The sequence below is a fragment of the Amblyomma americanum genome, chromosome 4 (assembly GCF_052857255.1).
Source record: "Amblyomma americanum isolate KBUSLIRL-KWMA chromosome 4, ASM5285725v1, whole genome shotgun sequence".
Lineage (NCBI taxonomy): Eukaryota > Metazoa > Arthropoda > Arachnida > Ixodida > Ixodidae > Amblyomma > Amblyomma americanum.
In genome coordinates, this window is record NC_135500.1 from 128862097 (window position 1) to 128876748 (window position 14652).

Here is a 14652-nt window from a genome sequence, read left to right on the forward strand (position 1 = left end):
TCGCCGGTCTTCACGCAGCGCCGCGCGTGACGTCATCACTTAGCTATGTGCCTCACTGCGCATGCGCTATGCTCTTACCGGCTGTGCCCCGGCGGAGGAGCGGCCGCTCGCCTTGAGAGGGGGCGCAATGGATGAAGACGCGGCTGGTGGAAGGTGAAGACGCTTGGCGAGACGTTCTTCACGTACTTCGGGCGTCCGCGACGCGCGATTAGCTCTTCGCGCTTCATTCTTAGGTAGACGGGCAGCCTCACGCCAGGCAATGACTCCGGGGTCGATAGAAGCAGCCCGCTTGCTATACACGCGGCCACCAGCCGCGTCTTTTTCTACTGCGCCGAGCGGCCGCTCTGCGGCTTATTTCCTCTGCCGCGGCACAGTTGCTGAGAGCATAGCGGATGCGCCCTTCCTTTTTTCAAATTCATTGGCGTCTAGAACGTTGTCAGCACCAACGCCAATGAACACAGTGAACACCGACAGCTTTCGCTTTGTATATCCTGGATTAGCTGAGCTAATCCACATTAATTTTTTTTAATGAATGGCGTCGTGCAGACGGCGCCATCTTGCACCGCTGAAACGAATGGTGAAGTGCAGCACCGCGAGAACCAGTTCACGTGTTGTAGGCGAATCGAACGGATCTCTTGTAAGGGTTTGCTCGGGACAGTTTATTACAAACAATTGCACTGCTAAAAGGGTTGCAAGGGGGGAAAGTTTGATTTTGGAGGGAAACAAGGCCCCTGGGAGCGCCCTTGGCTCAGTGCCTGCCTGGAACAAGTCGCCAATTTCCATTAAATCCTTCGGTCACTTTACGTGTGACATTGTATTGCCATTCGTAATGTATCGAATGTCTTCGTGATAGACTTACTGCTTGCAACATAGCAGTTGGCAGCACCTGCCAACGCTTTAGGTGTGCAACCATGCATCGGCACTGCCGAAGAAGCCTAGTTTTTGTGGGTTGACGTTGGCTGTACCTTCCTGCAGAGTGCGAGAACCAGACGGAAGTGCTGTTCCGCATCGAAGGCGAGGCCACTGGCCAGTCGACGCAGAACGACGTCTGGCCCTACCTGGCTCTTCTGCATGGCAACGACTCGGAAATAGCTTGCCACGGCGAGATTGTCAGCCCACTTTGGGTCCTGACCACGGCCTACTGCCTGCAGTAAGTCTCCACTTCTCTCTATATACTTCTCCGCAGTCAAGTCACAGGCGACCTATTTCATTGGCACATACAGTGGTGGTGACTGCTGTAGACTATGTTTTTCATTAATGCAGCAAGCTGGTATTGCACTGTAAATAGTGCGTGACCATTACACAAACAGGTAGCCAATGTATAGGGAAAAAAGCTGGAGGTTTTCTAATAATCGCTTAATCATTGTCGCCTGGCCCGTAAGGTTTTCCGTAATATTAAAGGTTTTATGGGCACTAAGGCAGAATCAAGAGGCAGTGGCCAGAAGGCTTAGAAAACAAGCCACAAAGCTTACAACAGCAGCAGCACTGGGCTACTCAGGTGCGTCCTCCGTTGAGTTGAGTTGAGGTGTTGAATGCTACAGGTGGGGTTAGCCTTGCTTATTCTGCCGGCAATTGCGCCACTGTAGTGTCCCTTCTATATTAATAATGTCCTAAAGCCTGTCGCATCTACCCTGCTATGCGCACAGTCTCTTATAATAGCACACATTCTCTCTTTCTTGGCCCATGCTGGTGCCCTCCATGGAAGTGTTAATTCATGCCCTCCACCTTTGTGTGTGTCCGTCTAAAAGTTTTCACTTTTTTCTCCCCGCCACTCTCTTCTCTCCTCCACCTGACAGGCAGCTTCCGCAGAACCTTTCGCAGCTGTACGTGCAGGCGGGCTTCGCGCGACCTGCCAGCGCCCGCGAGCGCCACCGCGTGCTGCGCACGGTGCTGCATCCGCACTACTCGCAGTTCCGCTCGAGGACGCTGCCAGACTACGACCTCGCGCTGGTGCGGCTCGCCGAGCCGCTGTCGTTCGCCAACCACGTGGCCTCGGCCGTCTGCCTGCCGGACGACGTGGCCCGACCAGGCGTCACCTGCTTCGTGGGCAGCCTCGGCCACGGAAAGCCCAGAGGTAAGCACTGCCCCCCTGTAAATGCCCCAAGAGCTGCCCTTTGGACGTATTCTGCGACTGAAGCGCTTACCCTTACAAAAATGTCTTTAGACAGTCTATGGACTCTCCATAGACTCCTGTCTATAAGGTCTATAGACTCTCTATAGACAAAGCCTCGAGAACAGTCTATAGGCAATACAAATCCTATGTATAGTCTCTAGAAAATCTATAGATTTATGGCCGCACACTTTTAGTAAACTTTTGTCTTTAGATAGTCTATAGACTATTAATACACAAAGAGAAATATCTTAGGGCAACAGAGTCTATAAGAAGTCTATAGACTCTGTAGACCATTTTTACGGAGGTCTACAGTGTAGGGCGGATCAGGTGGCCGCCATGTTAGATGTCAGCACGACGTAATTCAAGTGCTTCATTTATCCGCCGCTCGATTACATGCTTCGAGTGCATGGCCAACTTTAATTGTGAGACTATATTTCGGTTCACAAAATATTTTTAACGCTTTTTTTATGCCTTTTCTTCTTTGCAGTTCCGTTCAAGACAGCATCATCAATAAATCACCTTCCCATTGTAATAAATGAACTCACTACATGCAACAGCGAAGAACATTACAAGAACGACGTCAGTCAAAAAATGATCTGCGGAGATGGACGTCAAATAAAGCGTCAATTGTGCGATGTAAGTTGCGCATGTTTGTCTTTTGTTGAAACGACTAAAATCACTTATTTACGGCGATGCTATTCTGAGTTGGTTATGAGAAATACACTGCTCTAACCGTGGTTAGAAGCTCACTTTCTTAATTTCAATGTGAACTCTATGAGTAATCTATGTTTGTTTCAAGCTTTATAATTATAGTGACGTTAGACCCGCAAGCGCGAACTTAGAGCTCAGTAGGCTTTCTGAGCTCAGTAGGACAAAGAATGGCACCGCAGTCTTGCATTCGTCGCAGGGGTGTAGCCAGGCGGGAGGTTGTTTCGGTGTCAGCGCACGCCCCCCCCCCCGCCCCCCGAGATCTTCTGAGCACCACATTCTCCTGTCGGTATATTCTCGAAAAGATTGACATACGCTGTCGAGGCTCTATAATAGGAAGCAGAAGTTATTGCAGAAAAGAGTCACTCTTCTTCGCCATCGCACGACGTATGATACTCCTTTCAAACCTAGGCACAGTTCACCAAATTAAACACACCTTCTCACGTTAGCCCACTTTTTCATCCTGTGCATTATTCTCAAATGATCATAAACTATCGCGAAAACAAAAAGTGCTTTCTTTAAAGCGTCTCTGCGGCCGGGCGCAGGTTCACATGCATAGGGTAGAAGTTTTGACAAATGTCGTTAGTTCGCTGTTGCTGACTTTGTTGTAGAGTAGAACCTTTTGTGTTGTTACGTGTCATGTGAAGATATTTAAATAGCCACGATTTTTCGTACGAGTGTTTTTGCGAAAAAATGAATGTTCTTTACGAATCAAGTCCTCATTGTCCTGTGCACACTCGTATTTTTATGTAAATATTACAGTGAATGAAACTAACCCTTTGGCTTTATTAAAGAAGAAAAATCTCTAAGATAATGTTTGGGCACAGGCTTTCTTTCTTTTTTATTTTTTGCCGGTGGCATATAGCACCCCCCAAAAATATTTCCGGCTAGGCCACCGATTCGTCGTCAAGAGTTACAAGCGACCTAGGCAAGGATTTCTGAATATCGACGCATAATTCTTTGTTTTTGTTTTTTTCTCGGCCAGGGTGACCTCGGAGCCCCGTTGATGTGCTTGTCGCCCAATAACATCTGGCGTCTAGCCGGGGTCGTGAGCTACCAGCGCCACTGTGGCGCCTACCAAAAGCACCCTTCCGTGTTCTCTAACATCTACGAGATGCGAGACTTCATCCACAACGTAACCGGCCTTCTCTCCTACAACGTCACACACGACTCGCACCTGTACAGCCTGCTCGAGTTCCCTCAAGCCGACGACCGCAACGCCTCAGCCGCTGTGCGCTCCTACGCCGCCGGCAAGATGGCCGGCCTCGAGCACAACGCCTCCGCCATCGCGGCTGCTCTTTACTCCCACGAAAACATCCTCGGGGAACGAGGAGACAGCGCGAACATGACGACGATGGCGCCGACGACCACTGGTCACGATCACACCCTTTTCGATCTTGCGGACGGCATTCCCCAAGGGAACCACACGATCGACTCGGTCCTCGATATGGAGGAAGGGGGTAACGTTACGACGCCGATGGCGCCGACAACGCGCGGCGCAGGTGTCGAAGCCAGGCTTCAAGATGCCGACTCGTTGGGTGCCGACACGACGCCGCCGAACAGTACCGATGTTTCGAATACCACCACAACGGTCGAGCCTGAAAGGAGCATGGCTGCACTGAGGCTCATGGACGCCGATGACTCGGGCGAAGTCTCGTCGAACGAGACCAGCCGCGATGCCTCGTCCGCCTCTCACTACCCTCACCACCACGCAGCTGTGACGAACGAGACGAGAATCGAAGGCAGAGGCCGATCGGCTCTGCTCTGGAATCGAACCGTTCACATGGAAATGCAGACGTTCAGGGAACAGAACAGCGCCGAAGAGACGGGAGAACTTGATCTGGCTGAGAACAGGACCTTAGATGCACGAATGACTACGACGACTGGAATTCCCGAGGAGGTCATTGACGTGAGCACACACGACTATGCTAGGTTGCTGCTCCAAGAGGAAGGGATTGCTGCGAACGAATCGACTTTGACTGTCCCGACAAGCACTTCGAGCCCGGAAACGACCACCACGGTGACCGCAACAAGTTGGCACCATGAAAGCCACGCCTCTTTAACTACGGACAACGGTACGACGACAGTGGCTCCTGAAAGGACTTCGAATTCGTCAGCAGCGCAGAACTTCGTGAGCGAAGATCCGCATGTCATTACTACCGAAGCCGCAGTCGTCATGTCACCACCAGAAGATGTGAACAGCACGCTGGACGTCGTGACATCCAGTAAGTAACTGCTTTGCCTTATGTTATATGACATTATTCGATTTAAGATGGTGCTTACTTGCAGGTTTGGTCTCATTGGTGGTATTTGAGAGCTAGGGCATAATCTTTTTTTTCTGTTGCAGATTCGACCTGTCTTGGCTTTACCTGCAATTCCGACAAAGTGTGCGTAGACCATACCAGCGTTTGCGATGGAAGTTATGATTGCAAAGATGCGAGCGATGAAATAAATTGCGGTAAGTTAATCCCGGTGTGGCCTGTTTGAATCTCTAATGTGCCAAGCAAAGTTGAACAGGACCTTTATGAGTGAATAGCGTTGTATTGGGATTCTAATTGCGGGCAACCTTTATATATAATGTTATAGCAAAGTTGCTCATGTTTCTTGATTATCATGATGGTGGGCTGTCTTTTTCATGAAAATATCGGAATTCAGTTATCTTCAAACACTAAGGAAACTGGACTCCCGGCAACCTTGATGCAGATGTGCCACATGAACTGGTCTACAGCGCTTATATTTGATGTTACGGCAATAATGTGGGCAAGACAGTGAGCTAATATACTAATGGTAGTTTCTAATACGGTTGGAAAAAACTTCGCCTAAAAAACGGTTTTTATTCGCTCGAATAAAAAGAATAGAAAAATGATTGATTGTGTTGGCATGCTACAGTGAGATCAGAAAGTGCTATTTCAGCGCCATCTGGTGAATAGAGCAAAAAGACACATTAGTTGTAAATTAAGCCAGTCTTGAATGTTCTGATGGCAGAGAAATGCTATTGAGGAACAACAGAAGTGATTGGATAAAACTATCAAAGGATTTTGCAATAAAAACTGGTGACAATGCTTTGTTTATGTCCAGTTCAACTCAAAGACACAGTCGTCGAAGGACGGAAAAAAGGAGGTGCCTGGATGCCAGCCTGCGGTGATACCTGGGATGATATGCTCAGTGACAGCGCCTGTCAAGGAATGGGATTTGAGTACGTGCCTTGATTAAATGGTCAATTCATTAAGGTTTCAAGTTTGTTTATTGGTGGTCATTCATGCGAACTTGTTATGTCAAGGTTTAGCCTAAGGCTGTCAACTGAACAGTATCAAAACATCATTTTTATCAAATCAGGTTCATCATTTCTTACCTAACTTGTTGAAATATATATTTGTCTCTATTACTCTGTGTTACACACGTGCGAGTAGTTGTTAGGTTTTGATTTTGTTTTAGGGCCCTTTCTTGGAGTGCTAACCAGTGATTCAAGCATTCATGCTAACGTAATTGTATTGGGAAACTGACTTTAGTAGTTGAAATTGTATTGTGTTGTATTATGTTTACATTTCCCAGATATTAACGACATGCAATATTCTGTACTCGTTTTCAGAAAAGCTTCACAAACGAGTATTATCGCACTGGAATCACCATACGCGATATCCCTTCGACACAGTAACACATCAGACAAGATGGAAGTCGGAAACATACTGAAAGCACTGTCGATCAGGTACAAGAATTTCCCCACAGATTTTCTTATATTTGCATCATATGTATAACTTGCATTGATTTATTCTTTTCTTTCTCCCATAGCAATGATACGTGCAACACAATGGTTACCATGAAGTGCCATCATTACCGTAAGTAACAGCTTTTCAGGAGCACTGACTTTTGTACTGACACAGTTAAAGTACAAAAGAGTGCTGCAATGTACATTGCAGTAAATAACTCGAGCTTTGTAACAAAATAGAAAAAGCACATGCAAGCGAAGAGGAGGCGATGGATGATTGAGCTCACGGCCTATTGCAAGAAAGCGATCGTTTCATTGCTTCATTCTGGCTGTTGTCGCAGTTGTTGCACCTGTAGTGGCATTTTTTGCGATTATCAGCCTTGACTGCAGTTATGTGAGACGGAAAGATAAACGCGCGACAACTGAGCCCAGTTACTTATTTACACAAGTTATGGGGTTGGGTTTCGTGGCAACTCCCATTCACCTGGAGTCATGTAATGCAAGGGGCCCCATCCTAGCACAAACTTTCAAGAGCCTATCGATGGCTCGCTGTGGCGACTAAAAAATTTCGGTGCAATTACTCGCAATACATGACCGGTGACAGCCACTGCTGCACAGTACACTGGAACGAAGGACAGCGTCAATGAGATTTTTCCCTGCCGTTGGATATGCAAAAAAATGTAAAGGTTCTTGAACGACAAACATTCATTAAAATATTAGTCCTCTACTTGCTAATTTCATGGCCTGCATTCTTTTCAGATAGTACAGCTGTCTTAGGGCTTTTTTTGCCCTAGGCCAGTAATGAGCCAACAAACAGCGCTCCACGAGTAGATGGCGAGAATGTGGTGGAGCCTTCCTGTCTGCTGAGGCCAGCTTAATTTAATAGTGCCACCGTCTTGCAACACCCCTGGCTCCGTGACTTGATTTTCTCCTTTGACTGACTGTAACCTACTCATTAGTCAGCTAGCTGTGCTTCTGTCAATGGTATTCATTGTGCGTCAACAGCGCTAAAAGATACTTTCCAACTCGCCCTAATTTCAACTTTAATCAGTGTCAATGGTACTGACCATTTCGGTTAAAAGGGAATTTCAAAAATTGAAATGGGCGTACTTTGTCGGTATTTTTCAGTTCATACCATAAAGCCCAACCCCTATATATGTATGATAACCAAATATATCCCTGCTTCTTATTATTATGACACTTACTTTAAGTGTTGTAGAGCTTACTGGAACCAAATAATGATAGAGAAAAATAAGGCAATGTGCGGAGTGGAAAGTTGCGGACGGTTGCCGTCTTTGACGTCATTGGCTTTTTTAACCATCTCTGACATTACAACATGATAATAAAATATCCTGTCACTTTGGTTTGTTTCATTACTCGTTACAGCAAGTAAAATGACGCTTTTGTCAGGAACGTAATATTTGATTGACAGCAATTCATTTTTTTGCTATGTAGGGACTGACATGACACATGTAGTTGGGCCCTGAGGATGTGGTATACCCAGTGCTGCAAATAAAGTGTGTTGTATACGGCTCATGCAATTTGTAGCCTTGAATTACACCTTAGTAAATGGCAAGGTTTACTTGAATGAACTACAGTGTGGCCTTCAAGATGAACTAAATATTCATCCTTTTCAGTCGTGCTGGAGTGAATAGTTATTGGTACAGCGAACATGACCTTCACGGCATCCTGAGTACTCGGGAATTGTGGCCCTTCGGGCTTCGTGGTGGTCAATATCTTTCGTATCTTTCAGAGTGCGGGCGCTGGAACACGACACTAGCGGCACCTGCCACTGATTCGTCGAAGTCCGCTTCGATGGAAACTGGCCATACCGGACACTGGCCGTCAATCGGTGTCCTGTCATCTGGGGAAAAGCGCTGTGCTGCTCACCTCATTTCTAACCGTTGGCTGCTGACCTCGGCATCTTGCTTAGATAACAGGTAAATGTACACCCACTGTATGCTTACTATAGATGCGTGAATGTTAATGAAAGTGTCAGGATAGATGCTAGCAAGTGTTGACAATGACCGGAACGTCTGGCCAGAATTATACATGCACAGGTGGTTCTCATGTTAGTCATCAACATTGCAACAACCCGCATGCACGTACGTGATTCACGCGATAAATCTAAACGAGCTTTGATGCTCGTCTGTTTAACGTAGCCCACAGTGTAAACTCTTAGTTTGTTTCTCACGTTTCACTGATGCTCACGGTGCATTCAAGCAAAACTTAGACGAGTACGAGAAAGAAAGAATGATCACTGAACAAGTTCCAGCCTCATGTTGTGGGGCTGGTTTTTTGTGTACCACCTTGTAAGCTTGTCAAAGTAATCTGGTCGATTGATGCCACTCGCCTCATCTACCCTTATATGGTCCAATCATCATATCGAGCAATTCTAGACAAAAGCGTTTTTGAGCCGGAAACCGTTTATGAACGCAATTTTTTTACATAATGGAAGATTTCACTATAACAATCAATATATCCGCAGATCACCCGACGGCAGTCTTGCTTTTTTTTTATATTCATGTTTTACTATCGTCAAAAGCGTTCCCCATTTGTTTTCTATGGCAATCCTAACTGTTCGAAGCGATCGCTGGAAACACTTTAAAAGAAAGGTTTTGCTACATATCAGAATAATGGACCATTACATTCAATATTTCCATAACAGTGTATTACAATTTTCCAATTTTCAAAATTTTTGCCTGGGAAAGCTGGACTTGCAGTTTAGCAGAGTTTCTAGGATATGCTGCTATCTCTTTTGAAAGTTTTTTTTTAACTGTGCGTTCTGCTTACTGCAGCAATGCTGGCTCCTGGACCTTCAAGTTTCATCAGGTGGACAACAAGTCTTCGAAGCAGGACTACCTTGTTAGCGATATTCTCCTTAACCACAATCCAAACACCTCTCAGCAGGCGGACATAGCACTCGTGCGGATCAAAAACAACACCGAGGCCTTGGACAAGGTCATACCCATTTGTCTACCAGGAAAAGAAGTGGAGCCGAAGCGCAACTGCGTAATCGCTGGATTCACTACATCCAACGAAGGTGAGTTCACGGAGCCCATTACTGAGAGCATCATTGCGAGCGTACAACTTCTGCCATGTTGAATCTTGTAATCTAATGCCCGCAGTACAAGCATTATGCGAGTAAGCTGCGCAAGCTCTTATTGGACAACACTGCGTGATAGAAAGGATGTTTGGCCCTAAAGTGATCGTTGTTTTTGTGTTCCTCCATTAAGTGCCATTATGCCTATTATATCAAATATGATGTATTTGTTTGAGACAATTTTGTTTCGCTTTCCTTGCAGGCCACGTGCACCACTTGAGCTTCGCATCTCTTCACGTCGTGGACACCATGGACTGTCACAGTAACGATACCGAGAACAGCAAAAGTGTTCTTTGCGCACAAAACTGGGAAACCAGACCGCCGCTATGTCAGGTACCTCATTTCCACCCTGTTTTTGTCTCTGTTGAAGCAATACTGGTTTATGAGAGGCAAAGGAACGAGTGAATTGGACAATTATGGACTGTTTGCTATCCTGATTAGCGGAGGAAAGTGGGAGGGCAGGGGGGGGGGGGGGGGGCGCTTACGACCTCTACCGGCGTTACGGCCTCTAAGAGGAGTATGGAGCGAACTTTTAGCATTCTTTGAGAGATAGCAGTGATGTTCAGGTTACGACGCCATTGCCAGAATATAGTGTGAACCGAAGCAGCGTTTGACTAGTAACAGGAATCAGCTTCTTGCAAGTGTCAGCAAGGTGGAGGCTCTTGCAGGCAAGCTCCTTGCTAAGCGTTACGAATTCTTTTCATGGTAATGAGTAGTTTTCTTTCCCTAGCACCGAGTAAGGTAGATGAATGGGAAGAGGGCAGGTTTCGTGACAAGCTCGAAGGTAAAGGCGGCAATTTGGGACGTCTGCATATTACGCCAGCTTTTAATCGCTACGACGACCAGTTTTGTTGTGGCCCCTTTTTACGGGCACAGCAGCATATCCGAGAGCAATATGTGCGCAGTGTACAACTCCGCTGTCTTTTTGCTTGGAGCGACCAAACTCGGAGTTTTTTACTTACTTCCGCCACCTTTGCGCGCTCATTCGTGCCTTCCTTGTGGTCCCTGCAGCTGGCGGCAGATGCGGCTCTGATGTGCACTGACAGTCATGGTCTGTGGGAGCTGCGCGGCTGGATTCCAGCGTCATCGGTTCAGCGGCTGTGCACAGAGCACGATGGCAGCTCGAGGCTGCACGCCATACACAGCGCGAGCATCGTCCCTTCGGTACACTGGGTCTTGGACATCGTTGGCCATGGTTTGGCCAAGTGATGACCAGCGTGCAGATCGCGACAGCGAAGACGACGGCGACAGCATTTCGGCGTTGATTCCGCTCTACCCTTCCCCCTCCCCCACCCCTGCGAGAGGAACACTGTGATACAACAAAATCGGACTCATTCTTCCCCTGTATTTTTGTTTCTTTTTTTTCCTCTTTCCCCTCTGCGCGCGTGGACACTTGATTGTGCCGTTGTGCCAGCATTGCAGGACACAGGAAAAAGAAACGAGAAATAACCTACAGGCAAGTCAGAATGACAACTGCAAACAAAACACTGCGTCGACACACCTATACAGGAGGAGCGAAGATGAAGAAGAAGACACAGATGTCAAGCAGAGGTCAGCAGCCAACAAGAAAACGTGCGAGTGCCACTGTGCTAGCGCGATGGACATACGCGTCAATTGTGTTTATATACGAGTGTGCGTGGGTGTGGAAGTCAACGTGTGCTCGTTTCCTTTTAACGACGGACGAATTTCTAGGACGACAACAAGCAAGCAGCAAACGGAACTGTATTGTACATTGCTTCTGTAGTTGACTGTCTGTTTCTTCCGGTTACTTCTGTGTTTTTTTTGTTGCTTCCCCGGGTGCCAATGTATACTTCTGCGGACTCTGTACGGTTGTGTCGTGCTTGAGCAGAGATCACAATTCTAAACGAGCGTAGCACGATGTGCAACCGTACGCGGTACTCTAGCGATGCACATTGCATGGCGAACGCGCTATATTCACACGTGGCCTTGCTTCGGGCTATACCCTAGTAGTGGAGCACGAACTGCTTTCTCGAACAAGGGTGTGTCGTATTTTTTCTAGTTTATGTGACCATGTTTTTTTTTTACTCCGTGTGTTTTCATGCGGCAATTTTTTTTTTTAACCAGTGCCAGTTCATGTGTGTGTGCATAGGCCTGTATCATGTGGGAAGAAGTCCGTCTCGTGAACCTTCCCGCTTGCCGCTGCTTTTCTGAGCATTCTGTGTGTGAGTGGTGTGAGGAAAAGAATGTTTAGACGAGAGAGAAAGGGATGCTAAGCGAACTGTATTTGAGTGCAGTGACATGTGCCGTGCTTAAGCAAGCCGCATGCAGTGCGTGCTAGGCTGTTTTGTGAGAATGCGTTGTACCAAAAGCTGCTGCCACGGGTTCTGGGAAATTCGGGAATTCGTCGATGACTCATCCGCGTTAGGCTGGTCACAAAGGTGAAGGAAAACACACCCTTTCATATCCCCGCTCCCCTTTCACCTTTTCTCCTGCTGTCCCAAACATGAGCTTCTCATCTGAGGTCCATTTCTCAACTATAAAAGTGGCAGAAACTTTCCCCGCTGGTTGGCCGGCGGAAAGTTGAAGCGAGACAGGCAGATGAGGCCAGACTTCTACCCTTCATATACACCACCACAAGCCAACACTGAGAAAACAAATACGTATATAAGCAGTCAAAGATAGGGATCGTTTTGTCAGGTACTGTCCATGATTAGATGTCTTGCTTTTTGCAGTTTTTCTGGAGACGCGTTCTGTTTAACATGGAAGTAACTTTAAATTTGCAGCGAAAAGTATCAGAGTGCAAAGATGACCTTTGTTTCGAGTTACAACGTAAGGCAAATAGTCATGGACGACCCATGCTCTCGCTGTGTCTGTTACTCTTTTTTGTTTCAGTATAGCTGTTTGAGAGTAAGTAATCTTGTCCTTGAAGTCTGGAAAGATTGCAGGTGGCGGCAAGCCGCTGCCTTTCATCTGTGTTTTGCCATGTCTTGGTTTTTTTCCTTGTGAGCGTGTTCTAGTTGATGTGTAGGCTCGTTCGTGTTGGTGTGCATGTGTATGAGAGTGTGTTTGAGTGCAAGAATGCTGTCACTTTTAATCTAGGTGCGTATTCTGTTCTAGGATATTTATATAAGCTATTTTATTCTTTGCTTTAACACGTAGTATGTTACTCTAACAATTCGTTTACCGTCGTCTTCTCCTCAGCCATCCCTTCCCTAAATCGTGGAGCGGGATAGTGAGCCATCTCAACACGGCCTGTAAGCGCGGTTTTCACCAAATGTCAATAAATACGAAGAACTCGTCAACTTCTTTTTTCGCACAAACCGAATCATTTTGTGTGTGTGCGTCCCATCAAGACTTTGCGAATTCACCGTTGCTGCTGAGTACCTGAAAGGATTCGCAGAATTGAAGCTTTAAAGCAAGGACAAAATAGGGACAATTGGGCAGCATTTATTCACCTACTTGTGGTGTACGTGTGGTACGGGGTGACTGGAAAGCATTTCTTGAAAAAAATTGGATTTAAATGGTGCCAGAATTTTATCGAGTGTGTTATGTCTTCTCAAAGAATTAATGTATTTTAACAGCGTTCTTTGTTCGTGACGCTGATAATAGCAGTATGCCTTTAGGCTACGAATGCATCAGCAGTAACGTCGGAAACATGGAGGCAAGATAAAAAAGAAAAGTAAGGTTTTAACGTAGTTGAGTGGAGTAGACGTACGAAAGCATATGTGTATAGACTGGATGGCTCAAGGTTTTGATTTGCTGGGTCACAGGCACGTCTGGCGAGAATATTAGAGTCAGGATAAGCTTTACACTGTAAATAGAAAGGAGTAAAAAGGAAGTAAACTGTCTTCTAGCACACATTCTTTTATAAAAGGGTGTGCGCTAGAGGACAGCTTCATTTTACACCCAAATAGGCTTGTTAGTGTTTACTGTGACCTCGAGGTTAAGCTGATCTTATCTGTTCGTGCCGCAGATGGAAGTTGATGAAGATGACGATGTGCAATGCACAGCGCGAGCATGTGTTGCAGGCGTGATCGGCTGCGGCGATAGCATAGCGCTCTCGTGCCGTGGCCAGCGAAGCTGATCTGTTTGCGCCGCCGCGAATTCGAAATCCAGTCGCGGCAATGCTTATTTTATTCCTCCAGGGTGGCCAAGGAGACCCTCATTCAAAGGTTAGCGACGCCACAAGATTCTTGGTTGGGTTTCACCCTGTGAGATACGGCTTTCGTACTAAAATCTCTCAACCTTCAGCCTTCAGCAGTACTGGACGCGTACGTGACGGTACACCCGGGCGTCTCTTCTCGACCATACGCTGTTTGCGATCGGCCAACGCCTTTGGATTTCACCGTTGCGCTACCCAGCGGAGACACGACGGACGCGCCCGAGTTATGCATGAGTCGAAGAATGGGGAGTATGGAAGGGAGATTTCGCGCTGAGCAAAACTATGGCGAAATTTAAGAAAAAAAAATTGGCTGTAGCTTAACTTGGCTAACCCTGGAATTCAGCGAAAAGCAACCACGCTTGCTAAGCGTCTGAGGCTCGTCCAGGGCAGCTCCGCTGCACGCTCGCGACAGCCGTTCTATATATACCCACACGGCCACGTGGCTATGACGTGGTATCACATGGTCTTACGACACCTCCATCGGATGTCATCACGTGGCTTCACATCACCCCATCGGATGTTCTTAAGGTCAAAGGTGAAAGGTCACCCAATGTCGAAAATCAAGGATCAACTAAAGGTCAGGGGTCAAGGGTTCGACACCGTAACTGCACCACAAATGGTCATACACGGCTAACGTGATTGGGCCGAAGGTCGTTAAAGGTCATTTTCCGGCCTACGCGACAACTTCTTTACCTAGCGTAGTGAAGCTTTTCGCTTCGAGAAAGGAGGGTGGGGACCAGGCGGGATAGAACTGGGCGCTGGTGAAGCAAGCGGTGAGGTCGAAATCTAGGAGAAACTGCAGCAAACCGCGGAATGCCCGGAGGACTGAGCTCCGCGTGGGAAAAGGATGGCTTCCTCTGCTAAGCAAAGTTCTCCCAGCCGTCCGTATGTTGTCACAG

The 14652-nt window shown here is 47.0% G+C and overlaps 1 protein-coding gene across 4 annotated transcripts in view; it reads left to right on the plus strand.

Annotated features, from left to right (window-relative positions):
• Positions 1–12914, plus strand: part of LOC144128348 (uncharacterized) — a 161824-nt gene extending 148910 nt beyond the window's left edge. For all 4 annotated transcript variants that reach the window (XM_077661683.1, XM_077661685.1, XM_077661684.1 and 1 more), the window contains 12 exons: positions 976–1150; positions 1797–2074; positions 2601–2749; positions 3807–5046; positions 5169–5279; positions 5900–6017; positions 6411–6527; positions 6611–6657; positions 8281–8467; positions 9326–9570; positions 9833–9963; positions 10642–12914. In XM_077661683.1, the coding sequence (XP_077517809.1) occupies positions 976–1150; positions 1797–2074; positions 2601–2749; positions 3807–5046; positions 5169–5279; positions 5900–6017; positions 6411–6527; positions 6611–6657; positions 8281–8467; positions 9326–9570; positions 9833–9963; positions 10642–10839 (2996 nt within the window). In that variant the 3' untranslated portion in view covers positions 10840–12914. The remainder of the gene's footprint in view (positions 1–975; positions 1151–1796; positions 2075–2600; positions 2750–3806; positions 5047–5168; positions 5280–5899; positions 6018–6410; positions 6528–6610; positions 6658–8280; positions 8468–9325; positions 9571–9832; positions 9964–10641) is intronic.
• Positions 12915–14652: the final 1738 nt, after the last annotated feature.